At 39.7% G+C, this 27,953-nt stretch overlaps 1 protein-coding gene across 2 annotated transcripts in view; it reads left to right on the forward strand.

Annotated features, from left to right (window-relative positions):
• The first annotated feature begins 3,181 nt into the window (after positions 1–3,181).
• PIAS1 (protein inhibitor of activated STAT 1) overlaps positions 3,182–27,953 on the forward strand; it is a 125,235-nt gene continuing 100,463 nt past the window's right edge. Inside the window, exon 1 of one of the 2 annotated variants that reach the window (XM_047767153.1) lies at positions 3,182–3,293. In XM_047767153.1, the coding sequence (XP_047623109.1) occupies positions 3,270–3,293 (24 nt within the window). In that variant the 5' untranslated portion in view covers positions 3,182–3,269. The remainder of the gene's footprint in view (positions 3,294–27,953) is intronic. The other variant, XM_047767151.1, reaches the window with a different exon arrangement.

Consider the following 27,953-nt stretch of genomic DNA (forward strand, 5'->3'; position numbering starts at 1 on the left):
CTATAATTTTAAAAATTTTTTTTCTAGAAGAAGGGACCTCTGAGGTTCTTTCTCACATCAAATATGTGGAGTCTTTCCACATCAATTTTCCAACACCAACTTGGCATCTAAAATTCAGTTTTGACAGTAACTACAAGAATAAGTTCAGACTCCATAATAAGTACTTAATCTCAATCTGAAGGTTGTATATACCACATATGAGATTTCCTATAATTCCCTCTGTAGTTTTTTTTTTTTTTGGTCTTTCTCTCTTTTCTAGTGCTGCATACGGCATGTGGAGGTTCCTAGGCTAGGGATCTAATCAGAGCTGTAGCCACAGGCCTATGCCAGAGCCACAGCAATGCCAGATCCGAGCTGCATCTTTGACCTACACCACAGCTCATGGAAACGCCAGATCCTTAACCCACTGAGCAAGGCCAGGGATCGAACCCGCAACCTCATGGTTCCTAGTCGGATTCGTTAACCACTGAGCCATGATAGGAACTCCCCTCTTTAGTTGTGATAATTCACTGAAATGACAGAACTCAGGAAAACAGTTTACTTACATTTGCCAGTTTATTACAGAGAAAATAACTCAGTTAACAGCCAAATGGGAGATGCAGAGAGCAAAGTACAGAGGGAGGGGCTGCAGAGCTTCCACACCCTCTGAGGCATCCTCCTAGTACTTCCCTATATTCCTTCACCTCCTTCTAATCTTGTCTGGTCTCCTAGAGACCAGCACCCATCCCAGGAGCCCCACCCTAAGTCACCTCATTAACATAAATTCAGGTGTGGTAGAAAGGGGCTCATTATGATTAACAAAAGACAATCTTATCATTCAGGAAATAAGAGTTTTAGGAGCTCTGTGTCAGAAACCAGGGACAAGTCATCTTTGTTAATATACCAGAATCCCTAGAAGGCAAAAGTGCCTAGGGCCTCATTGCCTCATCAGTTGAGTAGTCTTCCTAGCAGTACATTTTTGAAATTGTGGCAGACTGCAGTAGGGTGACAGTAGTGAAAACAGTGAAATGGGCAGACCTGGGATATGTTTTAGAAGTAGGGTCAGCTGGACTGGCTGATGGGTTGGATATGAGAGGCTATTGAAAGAGTGAAACCAAGAATGAGTTCCATGATTTTATCTTGAACAGGTGTGTGGATGATGATGCTATCCTCTGAGAATAGCGAAAGGAGCAGGATTGGGGGTAAAATAAAGGCAGTTTTGCTATGATGAATGTGATATGACTATGAGCCACGAAGGAGAGATATTAAGTAGCCAGTTGGATTTGTGAATCTGGCTTTTGGTGGGGAGGTCTGAGCTGGACAGAAATCCAAGAGTCATGAGTTGGTAGACTTAAAGTCAAGGAGTTGCATGAGATTCACTTGGGAGGGAGTAAAATAGAAAAGAGGATAAGAACCGATCCCTGGAGCACTACAACATTTAAAGATTGAGCCAAAAAGGAGAAATCAAAGGATTTTGAAAAGGAAGCCAAAAGAGGGAATAAGAAAATCGAGACCATAAGATACTGAAGAAAGCTCGGAAGGGAAAGTGTTTCAAAAAAAGGAAGCTTGTCAACTGTTGGCAGTTCTGCTGAGAGGTCAATTTAGATAAGACTAGAGAATTGGCAATTGACTTTGGAAACCTGGGCATCATTAGTAATCTTGATAAGTGATCTAGGTGAGGGAATTCCAAGCTGGATCAGAGTTGGCTGAGAAGTGAATGTGAAGTGAGGAAGTGGGGAAACAAGCACTGTACAGAGCTCTTGAAAAAGCTTTTTCAGAATTTATGCAGTGAGGAGAGCAGAGAAATTGAGCAGTTCTGATTTTGCAGTCATGAACGTTTGTTTTGGATGGGAGAAATTTCAGTATGTTTATATGCAGATAAAAGTGATTTAATAAGAAGTTCCCTTGTGGACAGTGGGTTAAGGATCCCAGTTGCCACAGCTCTAGCGGGGGTTTGACTCCTGGCCCAGGAACTTCCACATGCCATGATGCAGCCAAAAAAAAAAAAAAAAAGGTAATCTAATAGAGAGGGCAGAAAAATAATGATGCTGGATGCTGGAGGCAGGGTAGAAGTAAAATCCTTAGGAATGTGGGAGAGAAAAAAATCCAGATCCAGTAGAGGGATTGGCCTTCATAGTTGCAGGGACACTTCATTCATAATGACCCAAATGCTACTATGCCTATAAGTGTAGTTTTGATAGTGAGAAGACAAGGGACTTAGTATTTGGTTTATTTTCCATCAGATATGAGACAAAGTTGAGCAGTAAAATGTGGAGTTTGGGAGGAGGAACAGGAGGCTTTTAGAAGAGAGGAAAAGGTGTGAAATAATTCTTTTATCATGTCTACTTAAATGGTTTAGTGGAGAAAGCTCTTCCAGTATTAAGCACATCTTCTCCCAACCCCGTTTTCTCTCACTGGACCGTTTGCTCATTTTTGGTATTCTTCGCCATTTGTAATTGTATCTTTATTGGTTAACTTGTCTGTTTCCTTCATTAGAGAACTACTGAAGGCAGGGACTTTATTGTTTTTAACTTCCCAACGTATATATATCAACATAGACCCCAGAAACAGGGCTGGTAAAATGTCACTAAATAATTATTTGTTAAAACAAAAAATGAATGAATGACTTCAGAATTTTGTCTTAGGGTAACTTCTTTTAAGTACTTGTTTGGGCAAGTCACTTTTCCCCTCTGAGTTTTTATATCTGAATATATATACCACAGGAATTGTAATCTCTTCCTTGCCTGCCTCACCGCGTCGTCATGAGGAGGATCTGAGCTAATGAACCTGGAAATGCTTCATCAAGTGATCCTTAAATATAACGGATTGTTATTTTTAGCCCACGTGTAGCATCGCAGGTAGCAGGTGCTGAAAAGGACTTGCTGATTGGGGGAGAGAGACATTATTGTTTCCTGAGACTGCAGGCAAAGAAGCTTTGCAGAATGGTTCCGCAGGCCGCGGAGGGGCGGGTTTCAGGCCAGCAGCCCTCCGTCTCTGGCCTTTCCCCTAAGGCGCTAGCCTGGCAAGGATGGGGGGCGGGGAAGCAGAGGGGGGAGTAACTGTCAAACCTCCCCGCTTGGCGCCATTATTTAAATAGTACGTGGCTGTCTCGTAGCTGTACGTGCCCGGGGCGGGGCTGCGAGCACGGGGAGCGGGGCGGAGGCCGGGGGTGGGCCAGGGAGGTGGAGGGGCAAGAGGGGACGGACCGGGGCGGGGCCAGGCTGGCTAGAGGGGCGGGCCTAGCGGCGGCCCCCGACGAGATTCACTGCGCTTGCGCTGACAGACGCAAGATGGCGGACAGTGCGGAACTAAAGGTAAAGCGCAGCTCGAATTCACTTCTAATATTCGGCCGCGGAGACGGCGCGGCTGGTGCCAGGGGGAATGGGTCCGACCCTGGGGGGCCGCTCGAGCCTGACTCCATCCAGGCCTGGAGTTGTAGGGAGGAGCGGCGCGCCCGGCCCTGGCAGAGGGGGCCCGGCAGCGGCGGGCCGCGGGCCCCGGGTGCCTCGGGGGCGCTGACGGGTCGTCCCCGGCGTGTTATTGTTGTGGGCGCCTCTGGCGGGGGTGGCGGGGGAGGAGATCGGGAGTCGGGAGGTGGGGGCCGCGGCTGTCCTCGGGGCTCGGCTTCTTCACCTTCCAGTCAGCCTCCCCGCCCCCCGTGGGGAGCGGGGGCAGGGTGTTTGTGTAGGGGGGATTGGGAAAGCTCCTCGCCGCCGCTTCCTCTTCCTCCTTTGCAGTCCCGGGCTCCTGTCAGGCGCTCTCCCCAGACCCCCGGGAACTTGGCTCCGGCCGCCCCGCCCCTCCGTGGCTCCCTGCCGCCCCCGCCCGGGACTCGGCTCTCCCCGGCCGCCCGCCTGTCAGGAGGCGCTTGGGGTGCCCCACTGGTGGGCAGCAAGATCCTGGGGGCTTAGGGGTGGGGATGTGGGGAGAAGCTCCGCTAAAGTTTAGTGAACCCCGGGCTGGCGTTGGGGTTCGACAGGGGGGTTAGCGGGGGAGTTTGTCGGGGCGGGACGGTACTCTTTCTGATTCTGGGCAGCGGCGGGGCTTTGGGGGTTGAAACCCCCTCGAAGGGTGTGTATTTGGAAGCAGTGGTAGGTGGTGGGAAGCAACTACTCCCCCTTCTTCCCTTTTGGCTGGTGTGGAGGGTGAGAGGAGCCTTCGGGGGGGTCTCTGCACACACCATGATGGCGATGCTATAGCTGATGGAGGTGAATGGTTCGTGTTTATATCCCCCCGTTGCCTTTTGTTTGTAGGGACATCTTGCTGGCCATGTTGATTTGAACGAAATTCTCCCCTCGTCCTACTTCAACTCCCAATAAATAGAACGTTCCTCCGTTCCTTTCAACTGTACCAGTTACTCACGCCTCGCGAAATTGGATGAAAGGGTGCCCCCTTTTCCCCGCTTTTTCTCCCACCCCAAGCTTCTTTACCTGATGATGGCTTCTTTACTGAAGCAGATACACCACTACACAAGCAGCTGGGGAAGCGGGGGGTGGAACCCTCATGATTGGATTGTGACAAATGGGGCCCCGCTTGAATAATTTTGCTTTAGTACCCATCAGTTTTTAACTAACGAGTATTATTTCGAGGCTGTGAATGCGATATTCCCTTCTCTGTGGCTTCCTGTGTGTGAACCGAGCAGCTGGTCGTATCTTGACCCAGAGAACTGACATCTCTGTCAGAGTGGAGATGGGATATACAGTTGTAAATCTTTGGGGAGAGTTGTCGTTTTATAATTAATAAAAATTACTTAAAAATTATCTCTGTTACAATGAAACAACTTCCAGAACAACCAAACGTCAGGTTTGTCTCTGGAGTTTTCCAATGGAAAGCTTCCCTGGGAAATCGTTTTCCACAATAATTTTTCACTGCTAACATTCCAAAATTTGTGTGTTTAAGCTCTGCTTTTGAGTGTCATTCTTTTTAAATTTACTTCTAATTGCAAATTAAGGGAGAGCAGATTGAATAGGGATGCTTTCATTTTTTCCAGTTGCAAACTATTGACTGAAATGAAAAAAAAAAAGCCTCAGGGAATTTGAATATTTGGAGATAATTAACTCTTCAAATAAAAAAGTACGCAACTTTAAGATACATGTTTTCTATAGTTTTACTCTTAAAATGTAGTTGCTATGTTGCTCTGATCTTTGCCATCTAATATTTATTTTGTTAGGAATCGTTTTGAATGATAACTAATCAGTTCTGTTATACGTGAACTGCAGAGTAAAGCTGAAAAGCCTGTGCTGGCTATGTTGTCACTCTTGATGGTGTCCAAAGAAACTGGTATGGAAAGCACATGCTGGGAGATTTCCTCCTTTGTTCTTTCTCATTTTAAGAAAGTGCCTTTGGGGATAGATCAGATCCCTGGTGTGAATCTTGTTAGGTAAAGTTTCTCTTTACAAAAATGAGCCTGCATCAGATAAACACTAAACACTGGGGGGAGGGGGGCATTATTTTTCTAAAATTGGCCTCCTTTTTTGCTCTCTTCGAAATCTACTTGTTTTTCTAAAGGAGTTTTTTTTCCCCCTACTATTTTGTTCTGTTGTATAGTTTTTTTCAAATTATAATAACTACTCTAAACATACTGGTCAGGCATTGGGCACTGTGTGTGACTAGTACTTTGAGGAGCTGTGATAAATTGCTTGGAGCTGGGATAAATTGCTTAGCTAGTGATAGCTGTGTTAAACATTTTGTATATATTTAATTGTGGTTACATTTGCTGGGTTTCTGTTTTTGTTTTTGGAGGAGAAGATCTTAGAAATGCCTCTACCATAGTTATTTGAGAATATGTGTATGTAATTTTCTGTGCAGTGAGCTTTGGAAGGTATCCCTTTTGGAAATTATATTTTATGAGTGTTTTTTATTTATGGTTTTTGGAGGTAAATAGCATTTATTCCTAATAAGGAATGAAAAATCAGAGTAAGAATGAAGAAAAGCTCGGATTTTTCAAAGTTTTAGGTGAAAACACAATACTCCAAATTTCCAGCATGAGGCTTTGAGTAAATACAGTGACTTTTTATTATATAAATTTACAATCCACATTTCATTTTGCTGTGGTTTGTATTCATGATTATTTTCCTCATGGCCCATTTTAGTGAGTCCTTTTAAATCTGTTAACAGATCTGCAAGATCAGATGTGGAAAATGGATAGACCTGTATCCCCTTTAGGAATAGTGCAAGTGGCAACACTTAAAGATATTGCCCATAAAATTAGATTGTGAGTAATACCTATCAAAAAATTCTCTGTATGCATTTGTTTATGAAAGGTTTAATTTTTCATTAGGGAAATACCCATAAATGACATTTGTAAGAGTGCGGAGAGTGAGCATTTTATTATTTTTAGGAACTTAAAAACAGGAGGGTGTGATGGCCGGATGATCTTGGAAGTTATCTAACAGCTTCATGTAGTTCTAAAGTACTTTTTAAAAAATTACAATTTTTTTTTTGCATTAAAACTCAAATCGAGTTATATTGCCATTTTTAGTCACAGGAGGAACAGTAGGAAGAAAGAATTCCATTATAATTTTAGTGGAGTAAGTAATGGAATTCAAGAAGAAAAATCATATTTTAAAAATCATACTTTTAGAAGTAGTATCTATATAAGTTGCCAGTAAATTCTGTTGTCATATACTGCCTCTCTTTGTTCAAGAAATAGCCACTTAATTTTGACCTTTGTGGTGTAATTTGTCTGCTTTTATTTCAGATAGAAGCAAGTAAATGTGACAGTTTATTCATGGATTTGATTTGAATCTCCATAATTTGCTTTTCTCAAGTGCCATATTTGGATGGCTTTTTAGTCACCATTTTTTGAACAGTTTTAAAAACAATTTGTAAAACGCTTTAGTTTTTAAGTATTTCCTATAGTTGTTTTGAAATACCACCTTTTCCTCTGCTGTTTTCTTCTGTGTGATTGTATTGTCTTTCTCTTCAAAGAGTCTCTTGTAATCCCTGTTGATTGCAGTAGTGCTTAGTGGTGAGTCCATAGCTGATTAACCTTGGGTTTCTCCTGGTTGAACTCCATCAACATGCTGCTAGGGTTCTTGCTGAGGCTTTTTAAAAGTTCAGTGTAATTTGTACCCTTTCTTGCTTGTAGCTAAGGATAAGAAAAGGAAATGGCTTAGAGTTGTAGTAGGGACTGGGAAGAATTATCTAAGTTTCTGAAAAACTGGGTGTTGATGAGATGTAGCCTTTAAAAACAAAACCCATTCAATACTGTTCAATTCTGTGAAATTGATTGTAGTGTGTTCTGTAGTATTCTGTTCTGGCATTAAACACAAAATTTTTTTTTGAGTAATATCTTATGATTCATAATGTTCCATAATATATATGATTCAAAATAATATATTCGCAGTTCATAATATATCACATTATCTCATTTGATTTTTCCAACAATTCTTTGAGGTAGGAAAGGCAGATGATATCTCCCTTTTATCAATAAAGTAAGCCCAGAAAGGGTAAGTGACTAGCTCAAGGTCATACAAATAAAAGTGGCAGGAACTTCAGCCTAGGTCTTGTCATTTCAAAACCGTGTACTGTAGGCTTCTTTAAAGGTGCCCTGCCAGTCCTGGAGCCCTCTAGGGTTCCTTGCTAGAATTCTAGTAATGTTGTTGCTAATACTTTCCTCCTTGCTCTATGCCAGGGTATTTTTGGATATTCCTTGGACTTTTTGCAAGGAAGACTTTGGAGTTTGTTAGAATTATAGATGTTAATTCTGCAAATATCATTTTACTTATGAAAGTTTCAGAGAGTACTGAAAAGTAAGTAGAAAACTAAATAGCACCTGCAATCCCAGCACTTAGAAATAATCATAGTTGACATCTGGGTGTCTTGCCATTTAGACCTTCTCTCTGTAAGCAAATGCATATGTATATTCATCACAAAAAGAGATTATACTATTTATTTGTAATCTTTTTTTTGTGTGTTTTTTTTTTTTTTTTTTATGACTGTACCCATGGCATATGGAAGTTCCCAGGGCACGGATTTAATTCAAGCTGCAGTTGAAGCAAGGGTGAATCCGTTAAACCATTGTGCTGGGCTGGCTCAAACCCACACCTCTGGGAGTTCGCATCTTGGCTCAGTGGTTAACGAATCTGACTAGGAACTATTAGGTTGCGGGTTCGATCCCTGGCCTTGCTCAGTGGGTTAAGGATCTGGTGTTGTAGTGAACTGTGGTGTAGGTTGCAGATGAGGCTCAGATCCCACGTTGCTGTGGCTCTGGTGTAGCCCATCGGCTACAGCTCCTATTTGACCCCTAGCCTGGGAACCTCCATAGGCCCTGGGAGCGGCCCTAGAAAAGGCAAAAAAAAAAAAAAGACAAAAAAACCCCAAAACACACAAAAAAACCCCACACCTCTGCAGCTAGCCAAACTGCTACAGTCAGATTCTTAACCTACTTGCCACAGCAGGAACTCCCTGATTTTTTTTTTTTAATGCAGAAATTATTTATATTTTATTCAAATATCACTATTAGGGTATTCTGCCTACGATATTCTAACCACAGTAGCAGCCTGTGAGGTATAACTTTAATGATTAACTTTCATTAGTAATTTTTTAGAACAATTGGAACATATAACACACACACCAAAAGTTTGATATTTTGAGTTGAAATTTACATTATTATATAATGTAATCTGCTGTTTTTGTAGCTGTCTTTCCAGATTAGTAAATATAGATCATTTGAAAGTTAACATTAGGAGTTCCTATCATGGCTCAGCAGAAACAAATCTGACTTAGCATCCATGAGGATGCAGGTTGGATCCCTGGCCTCCCTCAGTGGGTTAAGGATCTGGCATTGTTATGGCTGTGGCATAGGCCAGCGGCTACAGCACCAATTCGACCCCTAGCCTGGGAGCCTCTATATGCCCTGGGTGCAGCCCCAGAAAGACAAAAAAAAAAAAAAAAGTAAGTTAACATTTATTTTATTCAGCTAGTCCCCTATCATTGGACAATTAGATTACCTCCATTTTTTTTTTTTTTGCTATTTTAAGCAGTGTTTTGACAAACAGCCTGATAAAAAAAGTTTGCAAAAATGTTTTATTCTAATTATATTTATTTGACAGACATTTTTTTGTGCTTCAGGGAACAGTGCAAATAGAATTTTGATTAGATGAGATGTGATTGAAATAAGTAATTTTTGATTTGTTCATTGCCTGTACCTTTATTGTTTCTGTTTCTGTAAACCTGTCAGATAAGATTATTAAATGATGGCGAGATAGACTTTATAAAATATAAGTAAACATTGCTTCTGAATCAGAACATTTGACAAAGTATGAAGTAGATTATGAAATAGCATGTATAACTTATTTCAGATATGTTCAATTTGGAAATTATTGTAACCTAATATTTCAAGTTTATGTGTCTTATTAGATGCCCACCTGTTTTTAAACAGGTATTTTTTTAAAAAGGCAATGCTGAGCATTAGTATAAAGAAAGCACAAATGAGAATTTTTGCCATACCCATATTTTTAATCTCAAAGCAAAGTGTTGCCATAGTATAATATTGGTAGGTAACATTGTTTCGAGGAGGGCCTTAGAGAAAGGAGGTTACATAGGCCAGTGAAAACACTTTTCTATTTTAAGAACCCTTTGTGGGTTAAATCAATAAATGCATATGTGAATTGAGTTAAGAATGGTATTTGTGGAGTTCTGTGGTGACACAGAGGGTTAAGGATCCAGCATTGTCACTGCTCTGCCTCAGAGTATACCTGTGGCATGGGTTTGCTCCCTAACCCCAGGACTTCTTCATGCCCTTCTTCATGCTGCCGCCACAGTCTAAAAAAGAGAGAGTAATATTTGTGCAACATCTGAAAAGTTTTAAACTTTAATTTGCTTTGTTTTATCCTCTTAATCTTTTCTCATCATTTTTAACGTCTCTTCTCCTACCTTTTAATTTTAATTACATTTTCATTGTTTTGTTTCTCCTTGCCTGTACACTTTTACTTTGTTTTTATGATTGCCTTTTATTAAGAAGAAATGGCTGATGTAATTACGGATATGAAGTTGATCACTCTGTAAATTGATGTGTTAAATTTGGTCCTCACATAAATCTTTAGCATTTATTTTATTTTATTTTTCTTTTTATGGCTGCACCTGCAGCATATGCAAGTTCCCAGGCTAGGGGTTGGTTGAATCAGAGGTGCAGCTGAGGCCTACACAACAGCCACAGCAATGCCGGCTCCTTAACCACCTGACCAAGGCCAGGGATTGAACCTGCATCCTCACAGAGACAATGTGGGGTCCCTAACCCACTGAGCAACCACAGGAACTCCAGTCTTCAGCATTTATGCAACAAATTGTGTCATTAGAATTTTATAGAAAATAGGTGATAGACAAATTTAAAAATACTTAGTTGTCCTTTACTATCAATTTCAGGAATAGTACTAATTGCTATGTACTTTTTGCTAGTCTTACTACAAAATGTTTGCAACAGTACTATTTCCCTTTCCATGTTAAAAATTGTGGAACTTGGAGTTCCTATTATGGCACAGCGGAAACAAATCCTAGGAACCATGAGGTTGTGGGTTCGATCCCTGGCCTCACTCAGTGGGTTAAGGATTCGGCTTAGATCCCACGTTGCTGTGGCTGTGGAGTAGGCTGGCAGCTGTAGCTCCAATTGGACCCTTAGCCTGAGAACCTCCATATGCCGAGGGAGCGGCCCTAAAAAAACAATAAATTAAAAAAAAAAGTGGGACTCACATTCCTTTTTTTTTTTTTTTTAAGGGCCGCACTCATGGCATATGGAAGTTTCCAGATGAGGGGTCAAAACAGAGCTACAGCTGCCAGTCTGCACCACAGCCACAGCAACAAGGGATCCAAGCCATGTCTGCCACCCATACCACAACTCAAGGTAATCCTTGAGCGAGGCCAGGGTTCGAACCTGCATCCTCATGGATACTAGTCAGGTTTGTTACTGCTGAGCCGCAATGGGAACTCCCAAATTTATTGCTTCTGATTCCCTTTACTATTGGTTTTAGGGTATCACATGAAAAAATAACTCCCCGATTCCTCCCTCCCCTCACAATTCTCTGGTAAACCTTTATTCTTAGGCATGAACTTATAAAATTCATCTAAATGAAGAAATCACCTTTTCCTTCACTGCTTCACCTTAGATCAAGCAAAAAAAAACCAAACATAAACCCTTTGAATATTAATTAATAACTTTGAAATATCAATAACTCACAGGACTATTGTATATGTTCCTATTTTTAAAAAGTCACCTCTTTCTTACTTTTCCTGCTATTCCTTGCTTTCAGTTTACCCTTTGGTTGCCAGGTCAAATTTCCCAAAACTCCTTTCATCCTGTCACTTCATTGGCTTTCCATTGAAAACAGGATAAAGTCTTAGCTCTCAGTTTGGTATTCAAGATTTTCTGTAGTCTGACTGACCCCAGAACATTTTGTGTGTGTGATTTGTTTCCTCCATTATGCAGCAAAAGTCTTTAACTTAAAGCCAGAGCTATTAGTTTGCTTTTTGTTGTTGTTGTTGACTAGTATTCTGCTTTGTACACTGCTCTGTAATTCCCCATCCCTACTCTATGAACACCCTAGGTGCCTAAGATGTATTTGTCAAATGAACAAATTATGTTCAAGATTTCTTTCTGTTAGGAGGCAGAGTCTCATGTTTATATGACAGTCTAAATTGTGAATATTCTGAGATAGTCATATCTTCACACTTTTCATCATGGCTGCTTCGTAGATGAATTTGAATAACATTAAATCCAGAATAATTAATGAAAGACTGTTTTACGTTTGCCTTTTACATTTCTTTTAAGTTATATAGATAATAAATATTTATCATTGTAATGATAAGTAGCAGAGTAAAAATTTTATTTTATTATTTTTATTTTTTGCTTTTTAGGGCTGCACCCGAAGCATATGGAGGTTCCCAGGCTAGGGGTCTAATCGGAGCTACAGCTGCCAGCCTATGCCAGAGCCACAGCAACACCAGAGCCAAGCCACATCTGCGACCTACACCACGGCTCATGGCAATGTCAGATCCTTAACCCACTGCCCGAGGCTAGGGAAGGAACCCCCAACCTCATGGTTCCTAGTCGGATTTGTTTCTACTGCGCCCCGATGGGAACTCCCAGAGTAAAAATTTTAAAGTGGGATTAATCTTCTTAATCCCACTTTGGTATCTATCTGATTTTTCAGGGAGAGAGCATAACAGCTTTATTGAGATACAGGTCACATACTGTACACTTCATCCATTTAAAGTGTACAATTAAATGATAATATATTCGCAAAGTTGTGTGACCATCACCACAATTTCAGAACATTTTTTTTTTTATTCTCCCAAAGAAGTCTTGCACCCTTCAGCTATCACCCTCATTGCCCACAACTCCCTCCACCATTGGGCAAACACTAATCTACTTTCTTACCTGTAGATTTGCCTGCATTGAGCATTTTGTATAAATGGAATCATATAACATGTGGCCTTTTGTGTCTGACCTATTCATTATTCTTTGGACACTTCATTATATATGTCTGTATAACATTTATTGTATGTGTATATGTCTAGATTCAGAACTAGAGACAAAGACTAAACTCTTAAGTACTCATTAAAAGAATGCATACACATCACTATATATAATCATGCTATACTTACTAGACATAGTATCCTTTTTTTTTGTCTTTTTTTAGGGCTGCACCCATGGTGTGGCATATGGACGTTCCCAGGCTAGGGGTCTAATCAGAGCTGTAGCCGCTCGCCTACACCACAGCTCACAGCAACGCCAGATCCTTAACCCACTGAGCAAGGCCAGGGATGGAACCTGCAACCTCATGGTTCCTAGTCGGATTCATTTCCACTGTGCCACAACAGGAACTCCTAGACATAGTATCCTTTGACTTGCTTTTTTCACTTAACAATATGCTATATTTAAGCTCTTTCCATGACATGTCCCAAAATGAGATGGTCTTATTCTTTTTTACCATGCAGGTATTTCTTATATAGGTTTACCATGCAGGTATTTCTTTATATAGGTTTACCTCTTAAATTCATCAGTGTCTATGTCAAAAAGTTCTTAACTTGTTTTGATGATTTTGTTATTTTTTTTAAAATTGTTACCACATTTAATGTATCCACTATAGTATTAATATTGGAGTTTTACTTAAAAATTGGAATTACATTTGTAACAGGTAAGGGTTGTTTGGTTTGAGGAGAAATGGAATGTAGACTCTTTATGGGTTTCTAGCAGTACACAGCCAAAGCAATTCATTTTGTATTTGGATTTCTGAATGTGAGCAAGCCTGTTTTTAGCTTCATGGCATAGTGCTTAAAATAGAATTTAAACATGCTATCTTGTGCTTTATGGTGAATTTTAAGATTTTTCTTGCAGCCATGAAAGTTTAATCTTAACATGTAAGCTCTGAAAGATTTCAGGGTAAATATTTTTCTCATATATTAAAATCATCAATCTGGTCTATGGGCTTCTGTGATTTACCCAAGAAAGGGAATGTAAAGGCTCCTAGCTCAGAGTCTGACTTATGATAGGTATTTGGTAATTATTTGTTTGTTTTTTTTTTTAATTCAGGAAGTATCAGAGTTCCTGTTGTGGCGCAGCGGAAACAAATCCAACTAGAAACCATGGGGTTGCAGGTTCGATCCCTTGCCTCACTCAGTGGGTTAAGGATCCAGCGTTGCCATGAGCTGTGGTGTAGGTCGCAGATGTGGTTCGGATCTGGCATTGCTGTGGCTGTGGTGTAGGCCATTGGCTACAGCTCCGATTAGACCCCTAGCCTGGGAACCTCCATATGTCACGGGTGTGGCACTAAAAAAAAAAAAAGACAAAAGAAGTATCTTATTCTGTAATTAATTATATGTTTGAGTTTCTGACTCTGTGAAATACCAGATTATCAGTGGTTTGAGCATATCACCATATACATATGTGTATTTATTGAAACACCCTTGTTACAATGGAATATGTAATAAAAAAATTTTGTGGGAGGTGGCTGCTCCTGAGGCAGGTGGAAGTTCCCAGGCCAGGGATCATATCCATACCATAGCAGTAACCTGAGCCACTGAAGTGACAACACTGGATCTTTAACCCACTAAAGCACATGGGAACTCCAAAATGTGTTTTTCTTAATCATTCAAGTAATGCATCAGCTATTTCAGTGATTTTCAAAGTCTATTTCCCAAACTTCTGGTTATTCTCCAGACTTTGTGGGGATTCTCTAGATCAAAACTATTTTCTCAATAAAAGCCACACATTATTTGCCATATTGACATTTGCAAAATCAATGATGGGTAAAATTGCATGAATTAAGACAGTAGCACTAAACTGTACTAGTTTAGGACATCATTGTGCACTTGGAATTAATTAATTTTTTTTTTTTGTCTTTTTGCCATTTCTAGGGCCACTCCCATGCCATATGGAGGTTCCCAGGCTAGGAGTCCAATCGGAGCTGTAGCCACCAGCCTACGCCACAGCCACAGCAACGCAGGATCCGAGCTGCATCTGCAGCCTACACCGCAGCTCACGGCAATGCCGGATCCTTAACCCACTGAGCAAGGCCAGAAATCGAACCCTCAACCTCATGGTTCCCAGTTGGATTCATTAACCACTGAGCCACAACAGGAACTCCTGCACTTGGAATTAAACATAAATTCCAGGGAGTTCCTGTCATGGCTCAGCGGGTAATGAACCTGACCTAGTATTCATGAGGACTCGGGTTCACTCCATGGCCTCGCTCAGTGAGTTAAGGATCTCGTGTTGCTGTGAGCTGTGGTGTAGGTCACAGACTTGGCTCAGATCCTATGTTGCTGTGGCTGTGGTTCCCTAGCCAGGGAACCTCAATGTGCCACAACTGTGGCCCTAAAAAGACAAAAAAATTAAAAAATAAAAATAAATTCTAGGCATTCCCACTGTGGCACAGTGGAAATGAATTGGACTAGTATCCATGAGGATGCAGGTTTGATCTCTGGCCTCAGTCAGTGGGTCAGGGATCAGACATCGCAGTGAGCTGTGGTGCAGGTCACACATGCAGCTCTGCGTTGCTATGGCTGTGGCATAGGCCGGCAGCTACAGCTCCGATTCCTGGCTTGGGAACTTAACACATGCTGTGGGTGTGACCCTAAAAAGCAAAATAAATAAATGAAATAAATTCTAGTTATACTTTTATTGATGAAGTAATGGAACTTATTTCTATTGTCTTACTCTTTATGTTTTAAAATTTATTTTGTGTAATGAAATGGAAAGTCTTGTAAACCACTTTTTACTAAATACAAAATCTGATGGTTAATTCAAGGAAAAGAACTAGTGCGGTTGTTTGAGTTGCATGCTGAACTAGCTAATTTTTGTTGTTGTTGTTGTTGTTGCTATTGCTATTTCTTGGGCCGCTCCTGCGGCATATGGAGGTTCCCAGGCTAGGGGTCGAATCGGAGCTGTAGCCACCGGCCTACGCCAGAGCCACAGCAACTCGGGATCCGAGCCGCGTCTGCAACCTACACCACAGCTCACGGCAACGCCGGATCGTTAACCCACTGAGCAAGGGCAGGGACCGAACCCGCAACCTCATGGTTCCTAGTCGGATTCGTTAACCACTGCGCCACGACGGGAACTCCTGAACTAGCTAATTTTTTTAATGAACTACCATTTTTATTTGAAAGAATGGCTGACAAAGTATAGTTATAAAGACTTGTGTATTCGTTCCACAGACATTTTCTCAAAACTAAACCAGGAATTCCCTTTGTGGCTCAGCGATAACGAACCCAACTAGTATCCATGAGGATGTGGGTTCCATCACTGGTCTGGCTCAGTGGGTTAAGAATCTGGTGTTGGAGTTCCCATTGTGGCTCAGTGGTTAATGAATCTGACTAGCATCCGTAAGGATGCAGGTTCAATCCCTGGCCTTGCTCCGTGGATTAAGGCGTTGCTGTGAGCTGTAGTGTAGGTCACAGGCACCACTTGGATCCTGTGTTGCTGTGGCTGTGGCAGTGGCATAGGCCTGCAGCTACAGCTCTGATTCTACCCCTAACCTGGGAACTGCTATATGCCTCGGGTGCAGCCCTAAAGCAAAAACAAACTAAACCGAGTGAGCCTGTTACTGCAAGACCAACTGTCAATATTTGTGAAAATAGAAATTTGGAAGACTTGTGTTTGCTATTTTAAGCTTGATAGGTCCCAATACTTGACTTATAAATAACCAATGCATAGTGTTACAAAAAGTCATGCATGTGTGCTCGCTTCGGCAGCACATATCCGAAAAAAATTAAAAAAAAAAAAAGTCATGCATGAGTAAAAGGATCCACTGAAAATGGAAGATAATCAATGGATTTCAATATATCAGAGTAGGAAATGTTCATTGATAGGTTTCAGATTCCATGTTGTAACAGCATTTAAGAAACTGCCACTTGTCGAGTTTTGGTGAAAAATCAAAAAATATCCACAGTTATCTGAAAAAGCTATTAAATACTCCATTTTTCTTCCCAGTACACATTTGCATGAGGTTGACTTTTCTTCATATACTTCAGTCAAAATAATGCGTATTGAATGCAAAAGTGGGTATGAAAATCAGGCTGTCTTTATTAATCTAGACATTAAAGAGATTTGCAAAAATGCAAAAGAATGTTTTGCTAATATTTTGTTTGAAATAGTTTTGTAAATTTGATATTTTGATTTTGTTAACAAGTAATTATTTTTAAATGCAGTAAGTCTAAAATTTTTTAATAAAATCATATGGTAGTTAAAAGTTTTTATTATAGTTGATTTACAATGTTCTGTTAATTTCTGCTGTACAGTAAAGTGACCCAGTTATTTATATACATATATATATATTTTCTTTTTCTCACATTATCCTCCCTCATGTTCCATCACAAGTGATTAGATATAGTTCCCTGTGCTATACAGCAGAATCTCATTGCTTATTCACTTCAAATGCTATAGTTTGCATCTACTATCCCTGAACTCCCAGTCCATCCCACTCCCTCCTCCTCCTCCCCCTTGGCAACCACAGGTCTTTTCTCCACATCCCTGAGTTTGTTTCTTTTTGTAGATAGGTTCATTTTTGCCATATATTAGATTCCAGATATAAGAGATACCATGTGGTATTTGTCTTTCTGACTTACTTAATATGAGAGTCTCTAGGTCCATCCATGTTGCTGCAAATGGTATTATTTTGTTCTTTTTTATGACTGAGAAGTAGTCCATTGTGTATATGTACCACATCCGAAGCCATTCATCTGTTGATGGACATTTAAGTTTTTATGTCTTGGCTATTGTGACTAGTGCTACTGTGAACACAGAGGTGCATGTATCCTTTTGTATGGATATATGTCCAGAAGTTGGATTGCTGGGTCATATGGTAGTTCTATATATAGTTTTCTGAGGTACCTCCATACTGTTTACCATAGTGATTGTACCACTTTACATTGCCACCAACAGTGTAGGAAGGTTCCCTTTTCTCCACACCTTCTCCAGCGTTTGTAATTTGTAAATTTACTAATGATGGCCATTCTGACGGTGTGAAGTGGTACCTCATTGTAGTTTTGATTTGCATTTCTCTAATAATTAGTGATGTTGAGCTTTTTTGCATGTGCCAGTTGACCATCAGTGTATCTTTGGAGAAATGTCTCTTCAGGTCTTCTGCCCATTTTTCAATTGGGTTGAATGTTTTTTTGCTGTTGAGTTGTATGAGTTGTTTGTGTATTTTGGAGGTTAAGCCCTTGTCAGTTGCATCATTTGCCATTATTTTCTCCCATTCTGTAGGTTGTATTTTTTTTTTTTTTAATGGTTTCCTTTGCTGTGCAAAAGCTTGTAAGCTTGATTAGGTCCCATTGATTTATTTTGTTTTTTATTTCTATTGCTTTGGGAGACTGACCTAAGAAAACATTTGTACGGTTCATGTCAGAGAATGTTTTGACTACTAAAATTTTCTATTTTAACTTTTTTTTCTTTACAATTTTAAAATTAAAGTAATATATACATAACTTAAACTTTACTATTATATCATACATTTTTAAGTGTGTATGGTTCAGTTCTGCTAGGTATATTTACATTGTTATGCAACCAATCTCCAGAACTTTTTTTTTTCCTTTTTTGCTTTTTAGGGCTTCAGGTATGGCATATGGAAGTTCCCTGGCGAGGGGTCGAATCGGAGCTACAGCTTCAGCAACACGGGATCCAAGCCAGGTGTCTGCAGCCTACACTACAGCTCATGGCAATGCTAGATCCTTAATCCATTGAGCAAGGCCAGAGATCAAACCTGCATCCTCATGGATACAAGTTGGACCCATTACCACCACAACTAGAACTTCCCAGAACTTTTTACAAGATTAAAATTATATATTGACTAAACAGCAACACTAGTTTTAACTTCTAAAATAGGAAACATGGGTAGATTTAATCAACAGAAATTGGGGAGGGGGGAATCCTTCCATTTTCAGGACTATAAAAGAGTTCAGAGAAGCCGAAACTTTGAGAACCTGAGCACTCTTTTTTTCCCCCAGAACACTTTTTTTTTTGTCTTTTCTAGGGCCGCTCCCGAGGCATATGGAGGTTCCCAGGCTAGGGGTTGAATCGGAGCTGTAGCCACCGGCCTACACCACAGCTCACAGCAACGCTGGATCCTTAACCCACTGAGGAAGGCCAGGGATCGAACCGGCAACCTCATGGTTCCCAGTCGGATTCATTAACCACTGCGCCACCACGGGAATTCCCAGAACACTTTTTATTGAGTCACAGTGTAAGAGTCTGTAGTTTCTTCTTATTTTTAGAGCTGCATCCATAGCATATGAAAGTTCCCAGGCTAGAGGTCGAATTGGAGGTGTAGCTGCAGGCCTACACCACAACCACAGCAACTCGGGATCTGAGCTGCGTCTGTGGCTTACACTACAGCTTAAAGCAATGCCGCATCCCTGACTCACTGAGCAAGGCCAGGGATTGAACCTTCATTCTTCGTGGATACTAGTCAGATTCTTTTCCACTGGGCCACAAAGGGTGCTCTAAGAGTCTGTAGTTTAAAATGAGAATAATATCCCTTTCACCTTATTTATGGTATATTTTTATAATTTATAGATAATTAGTGATCCATTTACAAGGCAGGTTTGCTTAGCAGAGCTGTTTAATTGTATCCTGTGCCTCTGTGGTAAAAATACCAAGCAGTAATGGCTTGCATTGCATTATATAAATGTTCTCCAATACTTTCAGTCAGTAAGGGTGTAGGAATTATATATTTTTTTATTTTTTCAAGATTATGTTTCAACCCTTGATTACTTTTTTTTTTTTTTAACGTCCTCACCCACAGCATATGGAAGTTCCCAGGCCCAGGGATTGAATCTGAGCCCCAGCTGCAGCAACACCAGATCCTTTAACCCATTGTGCTGGGCCAGGGATCAAACTGTACCCCCCACTGAGCTGAGCTGCTGCATTTGGATTCTTAACTGATTGTGCCAAGGCAGGAACTTCTGCCCTTTTTTTGGGGGTAGTATGAGATGGCAATAGCTTGGATAAATGAAAAATTCACACAGATATATCCTAGTCTGATTTTAGCCAGTGATTTCCTCTTTAGCAGATCTTAATAGCTTTACCAAATATTTAAGGTGATTGATTTGCATTTGACCTGTTTTGCTTTCTTCCTTTCCCTGTTGTGGGATTAACAGAGATTATAAGAATGAATGCTTTTCACTTTCCACCTTTTTTTAGGGTTGTGTTTGAAAAACTTCGACCTTTATATTTCTCAAACATCTTCTTCAAGGCGTCAAACTAAGACTGGGAAAGGAAGTTTTTTGTTTTTTGTGTTTTTTTTGTCGCAATTTATTCTAATATGTGATTTCAAAATAAAGTAGCATTTTAGAGGTGACAGATCTTTTTTTTTTTTTTAAAGCATCTTTTGTCTATTTGCATCATTTTAGGATTGCTATTAGTTTTCAATCTTGAATTTAGACAGTAATGCCAGCTATAGTTCAGACTAATGGGGATGATGAACAATTAAAATTAATAACCCTTAATTTTAGGCTTTAAAAATTACTTCTTGGTATATGTGGCAAGTATTGTTCAATTTTTTCCAAGTGGCAACCCTGTTATGCCCAATGAAAAGAATATTAGATAAGATTCATTGGTAATTAGTAGCATTTGTGTTATAAACCAGATGGGTTATAACTACTGATTAGGTTAAGCTTTGATACTCATAAATTGATTGATAATTGTTTAGGACATATTTTCTTGTAGGTAAATACTGAGTTATTCTCTGGAAACTAGTGATTTTTTTTTATCTTTTGTTTTCTTAGGGCTGTACCCCTGGCATATGGAGGTTCCCAGGCTAGGGGTCAAACCAGAGCTGTAGCTGCCAGCCTATACCACAGCCATGGCAACTTGGGATCTGAGCCACATATGCGACCTACATACACCACAGCTCACAGCAACACCAGACCTTAACCCCCTGAGTGAGGCCAGGGATTGAACCCGAGTCCTCATGGATGCTAGCTGCGTTCGTTAACCCCTGAGCCACCTGAGCCATGACGGGAACTCCGTGGGAACTACTGATTAACAGGTGATTCTGTTGAGGGTGGAGGGTAATCCTGAAGCTTTTGTTTTGCAAACAGACTTGTTTTATTTGTAGCTTTGGTAAAAGTGATGCATTTTTTTTCAAACACATGTTATCATAACTGCATAATCCATTTGAAGGAACAAGGTTTGAGGGTGATAGTGTTTGTGTGTCTAAAGAGAGGCTGGTGTGATAGTTGCAGTGGGGATGCTGGGGATACTGTTGGAATTCAGAATTTGTCCTCTATATGAAGGTAATTCCACAAATAAAGTTAATTAAAGGAAAAAGTGATATTGATAAGAAATGCAAGCTCTTATAAATTAGCTATGAATTTAGAGTATTTGAAGAAGTATATAATGCCTTATGAATATGAAAAATTTTTTATTTGATTTAAAAGTCAATATTTTCCCTTTTATAGTCTTAGTTTGTTAAAAACATGGTATTGAAGAAAATTTTACTTCTATATAGTTAGGCCTTTCCATGCACTCATTTATTTATTCAGTAAATATTTGTGCCTGGTGCTGTATTAGTCAGTCAGTATACAAAGATAATTAAAACTTAACTTCCTGATGGAAAAGAATTCATTGTGGTAGAGATGGATACATACTATCTTGCATCATGAATCTGCTTAAGGTGAATAATAGAGCCGTGTGTGATTGATCTGTACTTTTTACTTAACTTTTTTTTTTTAATTTTTTTCTTAACTTTGAATCTCTACATTTCTGATACATTTAAGAAAATTACTTCTCAGTTTTCACATTTGAATGATTTAGATTAATAAAAAATTAGTTATCACTAACTTATTTTTTGAAAAACTTAGGTATTAAAGGCTTTTGTTCTGAGATATGTTCATCTTTTTTTTTTTTTGTCTTTTGTCTTTTGTCTTTTGTCTTTTTTAGGGCTGCACTGGCAGCATATGGAGATTCCCAGGCTAGACGTCTAATCAGCTACAGCTGCCAGCCACAGCCACAGCCACAGCCACAGCCACAGCCAGGCCAGATCCGAGCCTCATGTGCTGCCTACACCACAGCTCACGGCAACGCTGGATCCTTAACCCACTGAGCAAGGCCAGGGATCGAACCTACAACCTCATGGTTCCTAGTCAGATTTGTTTCTGCTGCGCGATGAGGGGAACTCTGATTTCTGTTTGTCTTTTGTCCAGCTACCTGCCCCTTGCCCACACCTCTTCTTGCTCCATGGTTTTTAAAATATATACTTCATTTTTAGATTATTTACCAACCTAAATTAAAGTAACCAAAATCTTTAGGAGCAAGAAGAGTTTAGATAAAGTTAACATTGAACTTTAATAATGATTTTAATGATTTTACTCAAAGCTAGTTAAATCTTTGACAAATCTTAGCTTTTTAGGAAATTTTCTTTAAAGACTAATTTTATCCCTTGAATAAACTCTAGACAGTTTGAAGTATGATATTACTTTTGAACATTTAGGACATTTTCTCTTCTGTACTTTTGCCTTGTAACCTAAAGAGGTACAGGGTAAAGAGTGACATTTCTGTTCTTGAACCTTTACATAAGATTTGTTTGGAGGTTTTAGGATGTTTATTCCTAATGTGCTCAAACTTCATGATTTGGAAACTTTGGGGGAGGAGGTATTTTTTCAGTTATTGTGCTAATATGGTATCTGGTGGCCCAGTCTGGAAACACATGTCCTTAATTTCTGAGAAATTTCCTTATATTAATCCTTTAGTAATTTTCTTTCTTTCCTTTTCTCTAGTCAGAGGAATGGACCTCTGCATTTAAAAGAAAAAATCTATTATTGTCTTTTGTGTTTTGTGCTTGTGAATTAATTTTAACTTTTTTATTCCTTTATTCTTTTTGTTTCTTTTTAGGGAGGGAGTATGATAGATGTTTGTATATGGTCAGTTTGTATTTCACTAGTGGACATTCTAAACATTCTGCAAAGTTCATGATACAAACTATATGATAATCATTTTTAAATATTTCCAGTATAGAATTAGGATTTATATTGAGTGTTAATAGAAATTGTGTTCTTTTCTGAGAGAAAGCCAGGTTCCTTTGTAAAAAAATAAATGTATATGGAATTCCCTGGTGATCTGTTGGTGAGGACTTAGCACTTTCACCAGTGCAGCCCAGATTCAGTCCCTTCTCTGGGAACCGAGATCCCACATCAAGCCACTGCATACTATGGCCAAAAAATAAAATAATATACAAAATAATATGTATAGCTTTATAGAAGAATGTATAACTTATAGATGACTAATAAAACAAACATCAAACTTAGAGTGTTCCAAAACTTTGAGGCTTTCTTTTGTGCACCCACATCCTGTCTCCTCCCCACTTCCTCCATGTAACTTTATTAATAGGTTACTTTTAAAATCAAAGGTAGTAGTGAAATACTAGTTTTGTATACTATTTTCTTGTAAGGTTGTTTGTAAGTTATTGCTCCTAATTAAACGTATATCACAGTCTTATAAGTTTCTAAATTTGATATGGCATTCTTTGAAGAGGAGGATTCTGTAGTGGAGAGGAAAGTTTTGGAGATCTCATTTTGAAAATATGCGTTAACTGTGGCAAATATACATGTCCGTAGAATCTAGCAGTTATGCTCACTGATTTTCAGGAGAGAAAAGGGGGCTTAGGTTAATTGCCACAGTGATCCACACTCTTGTAAGTCTTAAAAAATGTCTAGATTTATCAGTATCTGGAAGTTCCCATTGTGGCTCAGCAGTAGCAAACCCTACTAGTATCCATGAGGATACAGGTTCGATATCTTGCCTCACTTAGTGGATTCAGGATCTGGTGTTGCTGTGAGCTGTGGTGTAGGTTGCAGATGGGCTCAGATCCTGAGTTGCTGTGGCTATTATGTAGGGCAGCAGCTGTAGCTCTGATTTGACCCCTAGCCTAGGAACTTCCGTATGCCACAAATGTGGCCCTAAATAGAAAAAAAAAGATTTATTGTGTCTTTGGTGTAGTTAGTATGTGAAGAAGTTAAATATTAGAGTTATAAGAAATGTCTAGCTTTGTGGTGGAAGCATAAACCATTGTAAGCTATGTTTTACTTTCTATGATTTTTGTCATTTTGTTTGATATCTTTTTTTTTTTTTTTTGGTCTTTTTGTCTTTTAGGGCCGCTCCTGCAGCATATGGAGGTTCCCAGGCTAGGGGTCCAATCAGAACTGTAGCCACTGGCCTACACCAGAGCCACAGCCACACAGGAACCGAGCCATGTTTTCGACCTACACCACAGCTCATGGCAGTGCCGGATCCTTAACCCACTGAGCGAGGCCAGGGATCGAACCCACGTCCTCATGGATACTAGTCGGGTTTGTTACCGCTGAGCCATGAGGAGGACTCCCCTATGTTCAGTATTTCTGAACTACATACTTCCTCTACTTTCAAGTCTTGTCAAATCTTTCTTAATGTTACGCATTCCTTTCCTTTCTTGCTATCACCCTCGTTATTTCAGACTCTCATAGTTTCATGTTAGGTGTTAACAGTTTCTAAATTGGTCTTATCAGAAGTTCTCTGATGGTACAGTAGGGTTTGTCTCTGCTGTGGTTTAGGTTTGATCCCTGGCCCGGGAATGTCTGCATGCTATGGGTGTGGCCAAAAAAATTGCTCTCATATGTTAATTTCTCTTTTTCAATTTATTTACTCTTTAATCAGATTGAGTTTTTGATTATATGTCAGTCTCTTCCCATTGGTTGTAGAATTAAGAACAAACTTCAACTTACCTGTCCAAACTAAGTAAATTATTGCTTGAATACAGTAACATGCTAAGTAGGCACTGAGCAGAATTATATAATGTCCTTATTTGTGGGAGGTAATGTGTATAATTTCTGATAGGTTTGAAATACCAGTATGGCTTATAATAACTGAGATGCCAGAACATCATTACTCATATACATTGACAGTGCATAAGACACAGTTTGTACAGACAGAGCTTAATTTGGTAGAGAATAGACAAGTAAACAGGGCTTCTCTACACTGTGGCTTATATAAGAGCTGTATTGACTTAAATTGGGGAGCACATAAGAAGGTTGAAGTTAGCTAGAAAAAGGTTGAGATGAGAGAGAGAAGAGTTACTGAAAGAAGAGTATGTATATGAGAGTCCTGGAGGATGGAGAGCTAGTTAAGGGGGTTAATGGCAATGGCTAGACTGGATCATGAAGGATATCTTGGGCCATGTTAGGAAATTTGGCCTTTATCCTGAGTATAGTGGGTAATCATGAAAGATTTAAGCATGAGAGTGACATGATCAGATTTATATTTTAGAGAGATCAGCAATGTGGAGAGTGACTTTAAGGAATAATACTGGAGACAGGGAGAACATTTGAGTTTCTTATAGACATCTAGGGAAGAAATCACAGTAGTCTGCATTAAAGTGGTAATAGGAACTTAGATATTTTAAGGTGGTAGGATTCATATGGCTTGGTAAATGAGAACAAAGGAGAAGTTGGTATAGAAGTTTCTGGTTTGGGGCAACTGGTTAAGTGGTTTGAGAGAAATTTGATTTGTTAGGTTTGGACATGTTGACCACTGCTAGGACACGGGGTGCTTAGCAGATTTGATTTGTAATTCAGAAGATAAAGGCTAGACTGGAAATGAAGATTTGGGAATTAATAGCCTAGAAATGCCATTTTGGAAGTCATGAGGTGGAAAAAGTCACCCTGGAAGACTGGACTGAGTGAAAATAGAGTACATAATAGAGTGTGTAAAGGAATGGGGAATTAACTTCGTGGCTTGGCGAAAACAAATCTTGCTGGCATCCATGAGGATGCAGGTTCGATTCCTGCTCAGTGGGTTAAGGATCCAGCGTTGCCATGAGCTGTGGTGTAGATTGCTGATGCAGCTCAGATCTGGTGTTGCTGTGGCTGTAGCATAAGCCCTCAGCTGTAGCTCCAATTCGACCCCTAGCCTGGGAACTTCCATATGCCACAGGTGCGGCCCTAAATAAAAGCAAAAAAATAAAAACAAAAATAAATACAACCTCAGTTACATTTCCCTGAAAAACATTGCAGTTTTGTTGTTAGGGGAACTTTGAGGATTGAGTGCTAATTTAATGAACAGATTTTGGAAAGGGCCTTTCAGGAGTTCCTGCACAGTGGGTTAAGAATCTTACTGCAGTGGCTTGGGTTGCTACTGAGTTGCCGGTTCAATCCCCAATCTGGCACAATAGGTTAAAAGATTTGGTCTTGCCACAGCTGGAGTGTGGGTCACATCTGTGGCTCGGATTTAATCCCTGGCCCAGGAACTTCAATATGCTGTGGGTGCAGCTATAAAATAAATTTAAAAAAAAAAAAACTAAACACAAAAGCTGTTTCAGTGTTATTTCTTCTAAACTAGGCAATACGCCTCCATTTATTTCTTCCTTTTTCTCGTTTTAGACTTCGAATGCAGTGATAGGTATTGTTTCTCCTTGGTCACAAAATCTGTCTCTATGTTTTTGATCCTCAAATGCTGACTTCTAGATTTAGGAAAGAAAGAAGTGAACTTCCTTTTTTTTTTCTTATTTTTGGTCTTTTTGCCTTTTCTAGGGCCGCTCCCACAGCATATGGAGGTTCCCAGACTAGGGGTCCAGTCGGAGCCATAGCCACCGGCCTACGCCAGAGCAACGCCAGATCCGAGCTACGTCTGCCACCTACACCGCAGCTCACAGCAACACCGGATCCTTAACCCACTGAGCAAGGCCAGGGATCGAACCCTCAACCTCATGGTTCCTAGTTGGATTTGTTAACCACTGTACCACAACGGGAGCTCCTGAACTTCCACTTGTAAGAATATTAGTTGCATTGAGTATTTGGAGAAATGCTCTGGAATTTGATTAGTTATATGTTTAAGGAATGGCATTAAGTTTCTGCTTATTCTTCATGAGTATGATAAACTCATTTGTTTCTTTTAGGACAATTATAGTATATTTCTTTGTTTTATTGTCCTCTAGATGTAACAAACTTTTTTTGGAAACATTTTTGTGCTTCGAAAAAAAAATTACACTTTGTTGACAGTAACTCTGGTATTGGCATTTTGCCTTTTTTGAGGGGGTGGGTGAGGGGTGGTTAATGTTTTGAATATATTAAAATAGATGCTGTTAGGTTTTTGACATCAGAGACTTGTAAGTAGCCAGTCTTGCCACTTGATAAATTTCAGGAAGAGCGTGTAGTGTGTTTTCATGGTCTTCATCTTGAGATGTATTTTTATGTGCATTAATGAAATTTCTTAAAAGAATATGAGCATTTTTTAAAGCTTGCTTTTACTGTAGGGAGTTTCCGTTGTGGCTTAGCAGTGACGAATCCAAGTAGGATCCAAGATGACGTGGGTTGACCCCTGGCCTCGTTTAGTGGGTTAAGGATCTGGCGTTGCCATGAGCCGCGATGTAGGTTGCACACTCAGCTCAGATCCCGAGTTGCTGTGGCTGTGGCATAGATCGACAGCTAGAGCTCCGATTTGACCCCTAGCCTGGGAACTTCCATATACCTCCGATTTGGCCCTAAAAAAACAAAACAAAACAAAACAAAAAAAACCCAGAAAAACCACTTTGCTTGTAAATATCTGTCATATCAGTCTGTTCTGAAGATAATGATCTGTGTAAATTTCGTAGTGCGTTAGCAGTTTTACTTTATGTAGAATAAAAGATGCTTTTGTTGTTTCTTTTACCCGTAATTTATAGAATAATCAGGTGAAAGTATTCTGTTCTGTGTAGAAAAGGAAGAGGTGTTATCATTAAATTGGTTTCTGATAGGATTTAAATGATTACTTAGGCAAGCTGTCACTGCAAGACTTGAACAACTTTTCCTGTTTCTTTCCTTTTTTACTATTTTTTTTTAATATGTCTTCGTAGTTTGTGAGGAATCATACCCAGGGTTGTTAGAACATTTGTATGATGCACCCCAGTGTTCATAGCAGAACTTTTTACGATAGCCAAGACATGGAAACAACCTAAATGTCTATCAGCAGATGAACACACAGACACACACACACACACACAGACACACACACACACAGACACACACACACACACAAAATAGAATACTACCCAGCCATAAAAAAAGAATGAAATAATGCCATTTGCAGCAACATGGGTGAACCTAGAGGTTATCATACTAAGTGAATTAAGTCAGAAAGAGAAAGATAAATACCATATGATATCACTTGTATGTGAAATCTGAAATAACACAGATGAACTTATTTCTGAGACAAATAGACTTACAGACATTAGGAAACAAACTTATGGTTACCAGAGGGGAAAGAGGATGGGGAGGGGTAAATTAGGAGTTTGGAATTAACAGATACAGACTTCTGTATGTAAAATAGATGAACAGCAAGGTCTTGTTGTATAACACAGGGGACTACTTACAATATGCAGTAGTAAACCATAATAGAAAAGAATATAAGTAAAAAGAACATTTGTGTATATCTTTTTCTAAGCTTGTTTTTCTCTTAAATCTTAAGATTGAAATATGGTAAGCTTAATTGTTTTTCTTGTGCACCCTGGGCAGTGTTTATTGAATAA

This window comes from Phacochoerus africanus, chromosome 2 (assembly GCF_016906955.1).
Source record: "Phacochoerus africanus isolate WHEZ1 chromosome 2, ROS_Pafr_v1, whole genome shotgun sequence".
NCBI classification, from domain to species: domain Eukaryota; kingdom Metazoa; phylum Chordata; class Mammalia; order Artiodactyla; family Suidae; genus Phacochoerus; species Phacochoerus africanus.